This window comes from Phycodurus eques, chromosome 9, assembly GCF_024500275.1.
Source record: "Phycodurus eques isolate BA_2022a chromosome 9, UOR_Pequ_1.1, whole genome shotgun sequence".
NCBI lineage: Eukaryota > Metazoa > Chordata > Actinopteri > Syngnathiformes > Syngnathidae > Phycodurus > Phycodurus eques.
In genome coordinates, this window is record NC_084533.1 from 12,405,898 (window position 1) to 12,416,859 (window position 10,962).

At 42.4% G+C, this 10,962-nt stretch overlaps 1 protein-coding gene across 1 annotated transcript in view; it reads left to right on the forward strand.

Annotated features, from left to right (window-relative positions):
• gfpt2 (glutamine-fructose-6-phosphate transaminase 2) overlaps positions 1-10,665 on the forward strand; it is a 28,174-nt gene extending 17,509 nt beyond the window's left edge. Inside the window, exons 11-19 of the mRNA XM_061685848.1 lie at positions 933-1,028; positions 1,124-1,221; positions 1,319-1,439; positions 1,519-1,676; positions 1,775-1,889; positions 3,192-3,319; positions 4,365-4,532; positions 8,562-8,723; positions 8,950-10,665. Of these exons, the coding sequence (XP_061541832.1) occupies positions 933-1,028; positions 1,124-1,221; positions 1,319-1,439; positions 1,519-1,676; positions 1,775-1,889; positions 3,192-3,319; positions 4,365-4,532; positions 8,562-8,723; positions 8,950-8,994 (1,091 nt within the window). The 3' untranslated portion in view covers positions 8,995-10,665. The remainder of the gene's footprint in view (positions 1-932; positions 1,029-1,123; positions 1,222-1,318; positions 1,440-1,518; positions 1,677-1,774; positions 1,890-3,191; positions 3,320-4,364; positions 4,533-8,561; positions 8,724-8,949) is intronic.
• The last annotated feature ends 297 nt before the right edge of the window (positions 10,666-10,962 follow it).

The window sequence follows — 10,962 nt, forward strand, 5'->3', positions numbered from 1 at the left end:
AATAAAAATCTGTACTTAATAATCCATCCATCCATTTTCTGGACCACTTATCTCACGAGGGTCACGGGCATGCTGGAGCCTATCCCAGCTATCTTCAGGTGAGAGGCGGGGTACACCCTGAACCGGTCGCCAGCCAATCGCAGGGCAAATAGAAACAAACAACCATTCGCGCTCACATTCACAACTACGGGGAATTTAGAGGCTTCAATCAACTTACCATGCATGTTTTTGGGATGTGGGAGGAAACCGGAGTGCCCGGAGAAAACCCACCCAGGAACGGGGAAATAAAAACTCCACGCAGGCAGGCCGGGATTTGAACCTCCGGTCCTCAGAACTGTGAGGTAGATGTGCTAACAAGTTGTCCACCGTGAACTTAAAAGTTAAATGCAACTGAACTGTACTTAGGCCGTGATTATTTCACTTACCACTAGAGGGGGCCAGCGTGCCACTAGTGATACTTGTACCACACTTTGAGAATCATGGTACAAAAAGTTTGCAAATATATATGCCAAATACTGTAGGCAACTATTGAACTGGTGGGGTAGTGGTAAATGATGCTGCCTTTCATGAGTATGGGTTTGATTCCTAGCCAGTGACTAAATACGCAGCCACAGCCAATCCCAAACTCATATAAAAAAAAAAAAAAAAACAGGTGGGTTGCACCAGGAAGGGAATCCAGCGTTAAAAACTGCCGAACAAATCGTACGACTTGTAAGCAACTCGCTGTGGTGACCCCTAATCGGACAAGCCGAAATTCACAACAACAAAACGGCTGTAATCAACAACTGCAGCACAATGATGTGCAGAAATAGTATGACATGCCTATGCTAGAATGGCCACAATACAATATTATATGTCCGCATTTGTCTGTTCGGTGCAAGAAAATATACTTGTAATTTGTACATTTTAATTGAATTATCTTTCCTCTGCAGGAAACTTTGATTCGTTCATGCAGAAAGAGATCTTTGAGCAGCCAGAGTCGGTGGTTAACACAATGAGAGGTCGCATTTGTTTTGACTCCAATACTGGTAACCATAATGCATTATGTATATCCCACCTGTTATTTGCACACATAATAGAGAGAATATGTGTAATGCAACTGTTTTATTCAACTCTTCCTCAGTGGTTCTTGGAGGACTGAAGGACCACCTAAAAGAAATCAAACGCTGCAGACGGCTAATCGTGATTGGCTGTGGCACGAGTTTCCATGCTGCAGTCGCTGTAAGTTTAGGTTGATCGATTGTCGAACGTTGTTGAGGAAGTTTGCATCTTTATGGTAAAAGTGGTGCTCAGCTGCCTTCCTCTCAAACATTTTCAGACCAGACAAATACTGGAGGAACTAACAGAGCTGCCTGTCATGGTGGAGTTGGCGAGTGACTTCCTGGACCGCAACACGCCTGTTTTCAGAGACGATGTCAGCTTCTTCATCAGCCAGTCAGGTGCCAACAACACCCATATTCCTGCACTCTATGCTTCCTGTCTCAAAGACATTTCATAACTCTTTGCACTCACCATCAGGAGAGACAGCAGACACCTTAATGGCTTTGCGTTACTGTAAGGACAGAGGTGCCTTAACAGTGGGCATAACCAACACTGTGGGAAGCTCAATTTGCAGAGAAACGGTCTGTGGTGTCCACATTAATGCTGGGCCTGAGATTGGAGTCGCTAGCACCAAGGTAAAACTAATATCGCATTGTTCAAACCTTCTTCCTAAAATGAAACTTTGGACTTGGCAATATAAATTGAGTTTCCCCCCGCTCTGTGTGTGGTCCAGGCATATACCAGTCAATTTGTGGCACTCACCATGTTTGGGCTTATGATGAGTGAGGACAGGCTGTCCCTACAGAAGAGAAGACTGGAGATCATCAGCAGTCTCAGGGATCTACCTGGTAACAACACAACACGCAGCTAGAGTAGTAGTCACTTAGGTATGCGCATACCGGTACCTCTACTGAGGTTGAACTGTTAACTGCTGTTTAGAAAAAACTAAATACAAAATAATATGAGGTGACATTTGGTTTTATTCCTCTGACCATTTTGTGGAGAGGGAAGTTTCTGCACTCAGCAATGCATACGTTTAGACAAATGAGACAAATATAACAGACGGGGTTCACAACTGCACTCATCACCTGACAGTTATTCCCAGGCGTAAACGTCTAGACAACCTTTCACATTCACATTTACATGCAATTTAGAACCAGCACCACATTGTACACCTTTATTGAAACTACTTGCAAACCATGCATTTGGTACCTGGTACCTTACCTGACTTACTCCACCGCTTAATAGTCAACTCAACTTTATTTATAGAGCATTTTCAACTAACCTTTACTTATATAGCATAAAACACATTATTAATAATAATAATAATGGGCAGCACGGTGGACGACTAGTTAGCACATCTGCCTCACAGTTCTGAGGACCCGGGTTCAAATCCGGCCTCGCCTGTGTGGACTTTGCATGTTCTCCCCATGCCCCGTCCTGCGTTTTTCCGGGTACTCTGGTTACCTCCCACATTCCAAAAATATGCATGGTAGGTTAATTGAAGACTCTAAATTGTCCATAGGTGTGAATCAGAGTGGAAATGGTTAGTTGTTTCTATGTGCCCTACGATTGGCTGGCGACCAGATCAGGGTGTACCCCACCTCTCGCCCAGAGTCAGCTTGGATAGGCTCCAGCACGCCCGCGACCCTAGTGAGGATAAGCGGTATGGAAAATGGATGGCTAGATGGATAATGGATAATAATAATAATTAAAATATTCCTATTCCTTTTTAAAAATATCTCTTCAAAACAAACCAGTTGACAACATTGAAACACTCCTGCAGTGCCTCTACTATACAAAAATGCAATAGAACAGTACGCAACATCTGGATCAGTTCATAAATTCCGAAAACCCTGGACCGATTAGCTGGAAATGGCAGCGTATAGAGGGTGAAATCTGATTGGACAATAAATCTAATATCCACATTCGTGTACTTGAAGCAATGTCATTTAACAATTTTTGTGATTTAAGTTGTAAATGTGGGTCAGTGGTTCTGATAGTGTGTAGGCGTGCTGACGACCCACCACTGATAAAACTAAAACCTGAAACCCACCTCCTGTAGGGCCTATATGCCTTAATTTTTTCATTTAAAAAAAAAAATAGGAACACTTAACATCACCATGAAAATTGTATTTTGTGTGTCCTAGATCTGATAAAAAAGGTGTTGTCTCTGGATGAGAAGATCAAGATCATTGCTGAAGAGCTATACCAGCAGAGGTCTCTTTTGGTCATGGGCCGTGGTTTCAATTATGCCACATGCCTGGAGGGGGCACTGGTAAGTTAAGCCCCTTTTCCATAATACCGGTTCTATCACCAACCAGTCTGGTTCCGCCCTGTGTGGTCGCTTTTCCATTACACTTTTCTAGGCAGGCAGTGACATTGGCACCTTTTCCCAGAACCTCCTCCGACCTGGTTCTAAAACGCAGGGCGAGGAGGGCCGTAACGACACAGTCATCTGATTGCCCTACAGATGTCGGCCTTTCTTTAAGCCAGTGGCTGTTTGTGCTTCTGAGCGCCGTTTTCATCTACTGAAAAAAATTAAACCGAGAACTTGTCACTTTCACAATCATGGCTTTTTTAGTGAATAAGCGAAGATTAATGATACAATTTTAAAGAAGGTTGGCAGGAATTCACTTCCTCGTTACCGCAATTTAGTACTTACGGGAAGTGTGCAGATTTTAAAAGTTGTAACCGAGTAAAATATTACCATAGTTTGTTTCGATTACTTGACTTCAAATAAATTGCCCAACGTGTTTTTCTTTACAGCGATTTAACCGGTACTAGCTTATCCCGATGTGTTGTCTCCTTCGAAGCCTCATTTCATCTTCAGCAGCATTCTGCTCCATGACCGCAAACAATCTCCGATGCTTTTCAACAGTATTCCGCCTCGCTGCTCATAAAATTATTTGCTTTCTTTGCCTCTCTACATGCTTGCGCTTGTTGAAAGGCCAAAGAAAAAGGAAGAAATAAATCACGGTCTCCACAACGTCCATTGTCGTAGCAAGAATGTGGGAAATGATGAATGCCCTGGTAGTCACCTTCTTCTTGATCCCGCCCCAATCCCTCCCACTTGTGATTGGTGCCTGTTTTAATGGAAAAGCAACGGAGGCCAGGCCAGGCCAAGCAAGGCCATTGTAGACCAGGGCCAGGCCGTTCTGGAACTTGTAATGGAAAAGCACCATTAGTTACCATCTCAGTATTACATAAACTATGGTGATCATGTGGAATCCCTTAGTAAAGCACCTACTGTACAGTAATGTACCTCCTGCAGTTTTCCTCTTTCTGTTAAGTTGGCTTTATTCTGAACTTATCTCATGCAGAAAATAAAAGAAATCACCTACATGCACTCAGAGGGCATCCTGGCAGGCGAGCTGAAGCACGGGCCTCTGGCCCTCATTGACAAACATATGCCAGTCATCATGATCATCATGAAGGATGCCTGCTACACCAAGTGTCAAAACGCCCTACAACAAGTCACTGCTAGATCGGTAGGTAGATGGGTAGACACTGTGTCCGCATTGGCTGCTGTTCACGTTGTTCAAGCAGCGCATACCAAATAGGCATGTGTTTGTGTTGTGTGTGGAAACTCAGTAGTGGCTGGACTGTGTCTGCTTGGACCATTCAGTATGTTTGTTTTGAGAGCTGTCTAATTACTTCTTCTTCTGTAGACTGGTCCCAAGCCTGGATAAATGCAGAGGGTTGCATCAGAAAGGGCATCCAACTTAAAAAATATAAAACAAAAACAAAAAACAGCGTTCATACAAAGAATTCCTTACCGGAATGGTTGTGGTCCGGGTTAATAACGTCTGCCATCGGCGTCAGTGACTTACAGGGCGTCGGTGGAACTTCAGCTACTGTGAGTACAAGACGAAGGAGAGGTGGAAGGCAGGTTCTTAGGCAGAAAGAGAAGAGGCAAGCACAGAGCCTCGAAGTGAATGTGGGGACTTTGAATGTTGGGACAATGACAGGAAAATCTCGGGAGTTGGTTGACATGACGCTTAGAAGAAAGATTGCTATATTGTGTGCCCAGGAGAGCAGGTGGAAAGGCAGTAAGGCTAGAAGTTAGGGGTAAGGTTCAAATTATATTACCATGGTGTGGATGGGAATAGGAATGGAGTAGGCGTTATTTTAAATGAAGAATTAGCTAAGATTGTCTTGGAGGTAAATAGAGTGTCAGAATCAAGTGATGAGGCTGAAACCTGAAATTGAAGATGTTACGTATAATGTAATTAGTGGCTATGCCCCACAGGTAGGATGTAACCTAGAGGTGAAAGAGAAATTCTGGAAGAAGCTAGACGAAGTATTTCTGAGCATCCCAGACAGAGAGAAAGTCGTGATTGGTGCAGATTGTAATGGACATGTTGGTGAAGGAAATAGGGGTGATGAAGAAGTGATGGGTAAGTTTGGCATCCAGGAAAGGAACTTGGAGGGACAGATGGTGGTCGACTTTGGAAAAAGGATGGAAATGGCATTGGTTAACACTTTCTTCCAGAAGAGGCAGGAACATAGGGTGACCTACAATAGCGGAAGTAGAAGCATGCAGGTGGATTACATCATGTGTAGATGATGTAATCTGAAGAGGTTACTGATCTAAGGTTGTGGTAGGGGAAAGTGTACCGAGACAGCATAGGATAGTGGTGTGTAAAATGACTCTGAAGGTGGGGAGGAAGATTAAGACGACAAAGACAGAGCAGAGAACCTTGCGTTGGAAGTTGAGAAAGGAAGAGTGTTGTGTGGCTTTTCGAGAAGTGCTGAGACAGTCTCTCGGTGGACAGGAGGAGCTTCCAGAAGACTGAACCACTACAGCCAAGGTGATCAGAGAGACAAGCAGGAGAGTACTTGGTGTATCTTTTCTTAGGAAAGGGGAGAAGTAGACTTGGTGGTGGAACCTCAAAGTACAGGAAATCATACAAGAAAAGATGTGCGCTAAGAAGATATGTGACACTAAGAGGACCGAGGAGAGGAGAGAAGAATACATGGAGATGCTATGTAGGGTGAAGGTAGAGGTGGCAAAGGCCCAAAAAAGAGGGATATGATGACATCATTGCAGGTTGGCCAGACAAAGGTATAGAGATGGAAAGGATTTTCAGCAGGTTAGGGTAATTAAGGATAGAAATTGAAATGTGTTGACTGGTGTCAGTAGTGTGCTGGATAGATGGAAAGAATACTTTGAGGAGTTGATGATTGTGGAAAATGAGAGAAGGAAGAGTAGAAGAGGCAAGTGTGGTGGAGCAGGATGTAGCAATGATTAGTAAGGGGGAAGTTAGAAAGGCACTAAAGAGGATGGAAAATGGAAAGGCACTTGGTCCTGATGACATGGCTGATGTGCAGAGCTGTGGGAACCATAGAGGAATAAAGTTGATGAGCCACACAATGAAGTTATGGGAAAGAGTAGTGGAGGCTAGACTCAGGACAGAAGTGAGTATTTGCGAGCAACAGTATGGTTTCATGCCCAGAAAGAGTCCCACAGATACATTATTTTCCTTAAGGGTGCTGATGGAGAAATACAGAGAAGGTCAGAAGAAGTTACAGTGTCTCTTTGAAAATCTAGAGAAATCCTATGACAGGGTACCCAGAGATCAACTATATTATCTGCATGCGGAAGTCTGGGGTGGCAGAGAAGTATGTTCGAATAGTACAGGACATTTATGAGGGCAGCAGAACAGTGGTGGGGTGTGCTGTAGGTGTGGCAGAGGAATTTAAGGTGGAGGTGGGACTGCATGAGGGATCAGACCTGAGCCCCTTCCTGTTTGCAGTGGTGATGGATAGGCTGGCAGATGAGGTTAGACTGGAATCCCTGTGGACCATGATGTTTGCAAATTACATTGTGAGCTGCGGTGAAAGCAGGGAGCAGGTGGAAGAACATTTAGAAAGGTGGAGGCATGCACTGGAAAGGAGGAGAGTGAAGATTAGGCGAAATAAGACAGCAAATGTGTGTGTGAATAATGGGGGTGGAGGGAGAAGAGTGAGGCTAAAAGGAGAAGAGATACTGAGGGTGGAGGACTTTTAACTACTTGGGGTCAACAGTTCAGACCAATGGTGTGGAAGTGAAGAAACGGGTCCAAACAGGTTGTAACGGGTGGAGGAAGGTGTGTTATGTTATGAAGAGTCTGCTAGGATGAAGGGCAAAGTTTATAAGACAGTGGTGAGGCCAGCCATGATGTACGGATTAGAGACAGTGGCACTGAAGAGACAACAGGAAGCAGAGCTGGGGGTGGCGGAAATGAAAATGTCGAGGTTCGCTCTCGGAGTGACCAGGTTGGATAAAATTAGAAATATGCTCATCAGAGGGACAGCCAAGGTTAGATGTTTTGGAGACAAAGTAAGAGAGAGCAGAGTTTGATGGTTTGGACACATCTAGAGGAGAGGTAGTGAGTGTATTGATAGAAGGATGATGAGCATGGTGCTGCCAGGCAAGAGATCTTGAGGAAGACCAAAGAGAAGGTTGATGGATGTCGTGAGGGCAGTTGGTGTTAGAGAGGAGGATGCAGGAGATAGGCTTACGTGGAAAATTATGACACGCTGTGGCGACACCTAACAGGACAAGCTGAAAGGAAAAGAAGAAATTGCTAACTGGAGGAAAATAATCTGGCCAAATAAAAAAAGTCTACGCGAGGCTACTGGGTTTACTGAAAGTGAGGCTGCAACATGTCACACACGCCACTGTGCCCACGTGTGTGTGTGTGCGAGCAAATGATTGACACACTATTCTGTCACACATTTTGTCTCAACAGTCTGTCAGGGTGGGACAAGTTTTATAACAATAATTAAAATTAAATCAGAGGTATAAAATGGGGCTGGGGCTGGGGCTTTTAATAATATTCTACCGTCAGGTGGGCGGAATCCTCGTACGTCCAAAACCATCACTTTTCGGGAAAACCCAAAAAAAAAAAACACGTTTGTTGAGTCATTAACATTGCATTAACAAAGAGAGCAAGCCTTTTTCAACAGTTGAGATTTCTCAATAATCCGTACTACTAACACACACATTTAGGATTGACCAGTAGTATAGATTTGTAAAAAAAACATTACATTTGCCAAATTTGGACATCGGAGGTTCCAGCCCGACGCCAGCAATATGCAATAGAAAAGAATGCGTTTATTTTTTTTAAACTGCAAACTTCACCTTTAAAGCAATATAGAAAGAGCAAAAAAACTGCAAAAAGGTGAGTTCCTTTGCAAGTAACAAAGGATAGGTTAAAAGAAAAAAGGTGAATTGGAAAATGGCAAACTGCAAATTGGCAGGGATTACTGTACTGTATTAACAGTGGGAGAGTGGAAAATTCACCCAAAAATCATATTCAAAGCAGGATGGCTGAATAAAATCGGATTCTAATGGACCAGCAATGATTTCACTAAATCCAATTATCTTAATCCAGTAACAAAAAAGACTGATCATGTGAAAGAGCATTACATTGCATGATTTCAGAGGGACACTAATCCCTACAACCAGAAACATACTGCCATTAATGATGTCTGGCTATGACTCCCCTCACACGCACTTCCCCCGCATTCAGGGCAGGCCAATCATCCTGTGTTGCCAGGATGACACTGAGGTGACCACGAATGCTTATCGGACCATCGAGCTGCCACGTACTGTTGACTGTCTGCAGGGCATCCTCAGTGTCATCCCACTGCAGCTACTGTCCTTCCACTTGGCCGTGCTGCGAGGATATGATGTAAGTATGTGTGGGTGACATACACTTACCAACCACAACATTTCTAATGCCTCTTTTAATTTCAATTTAAGAGAAAACTGAACATTAATCAAATGCTTATCATATCTAAAACTTAAGGTAATCATGATACATCTGAACCGGACTGCACACTACCGGATGTCCTAAAGTGTTTTCATATTGACAAACTGAACTGTTTATGATCATAGATTATTTGGCTTCTCTGTAGGTTGACTGTCCCAGAAACCTAGCCAAGTCTGTGACAGTGGAATGAACGCACGTCACAAAGCACAGGAGAGCAGAAAGAATGCTGATAGCTTTGCAGCCCAAATGTGCAATTCAACTTTCCGAATAATTGTTTTTATGGCTTTGTGTGCGTGTGTGTGTGTGTGTGTGTCTGCATCTACATGGAAAGTGTGTGTGCATTCGAGATGTGCGAACGAAACAAATGGAAAGGACAAGGTACGAGGAACTTTGAAAAACATCTTTTGTTTGTTTTTGTTTTTTCATTAAAACAAATGTGAAGTTTGACCAATACACTGATGAGGGAGCACCAGTCTAGTGCCATTGAGGCTGCAGGCCTTGCATGGATCGCAACATACTGTGCCTTTTCACTCGATGAGCCAAAAATACTTTTAACGGGCTTAATATAATAAGATATTTGAATGCCGTATAGATTAAATTACAGTTGTGCAATATGGGGACTAAATGTGCATTATGAATGTACACAGTTGTGACTGAGCTGATTTTTCTGGTTTTAATACTGACACTTGCTTATCCGGCATCCAATGAAATTGAAGAGGTACAGAACTTAATTCCAAAGAGTTCTGCAGGTATGGAAGTCTGATGCATACCTTCTGTATGTTGTAATGTACATAGTCGGTCCGTGTCTCTTTTGGTCATTGAATAACGTTTGGAGAAAATTAATTAAAAATAGAAAAACCATTTGATTTTCGTTTTTGCAGGAACTCCCAAAAGGAAATTCCTGTAAAGTACTTATCACATTCTGACTTGATTTTACATTTGTGTCATATTCTGCTTCATGTTTATTGTTGTTGTAGTTTAATTTAAAATGAAGATTTTGTTGCATCTGTTTACACAAACAGGATCATTTGCAAAGATTAGTTTCATGCTACGATCGGAGCATGTTAGAATTCTAATTGCATCACTTTCAATTTATTCTGCTAAATGCACAATTGTCATGACACACGTATGCAGTCATCATTCATTCCAAGCCATTGAATAACTATATGCCATTACTTTTACCAGTGTTTATTTTTCAGCTTTTGGGCTATTTGTATGGCCTTATAACAAATGAAGATATTCTGTATTTATCTGACTGATATTTTCTAAACATAAAAAGGGTTTCATTTATATTTGTAACAGATGTTTCCTTGTTTTTTCTTTTCTTTTCTTTTCTTTTCTTTTCTTACCTTGTGTTTTAAAGGTCCCGTATTTTACCAAACCAACTTTTTCTAGTACAGTTATTTGGGATGTTATATTGGCTATATAGTGCCTGTGAAATATGAATTCAAATTGTCCACCCATTCCTGAGATCCAGACGTTTTTCTGCCGAGAGGCCTGAAATCAGGTTATTTGAATTTCTCAAGCTTATCTGTGTAACTAGCGAAGATGGCAACCAATCAGAGGAAAGCCAAATATGGACAAAGCTGATACAAAACTGGGTCAAACAGAAATAGGTGTCAGAGGGGCCTTTTATGGACACCCGTATGACAAAACCAAGGTTTTTTTTTTTTTTTATATAATGAAATTGACACTTTATACTAAGTTTCTGTTAAGAGAGTCACTCCATGGAGGTCGAACTAGCCAAAATATGGGACCTTTAACAGATATAACCGTACCTAGGTAACGCATTGTACCTAAAATGTGCAATTCATTTGCTCATTCCTGTAAATAAATGTGCATTAAATTTTTATCCCATCTATCCGTCTGTCTGTCTTTCCGTTCGTCCCTTTAAAAATGTAACATTGCTCAGTTTTGATAGATAGTACAGTACTGTACTTGGAGGCAGCATTTTTCCCCCCGATTTCAACATTTTAGTTCAATCAATATACTGTCGCTGGTGAGATTTATATGCTACATTACGTAGTCACATTGACAATTAGGATGGAAACATTTTTAGACAGTAAAAGTCATTCCACCAATCACGTTCTTGGAGTTGACGTCACCGTGCGTGGTGACGACATGCGCACCGTTCGGCCGCCTGCTGTGACGTCGCCTT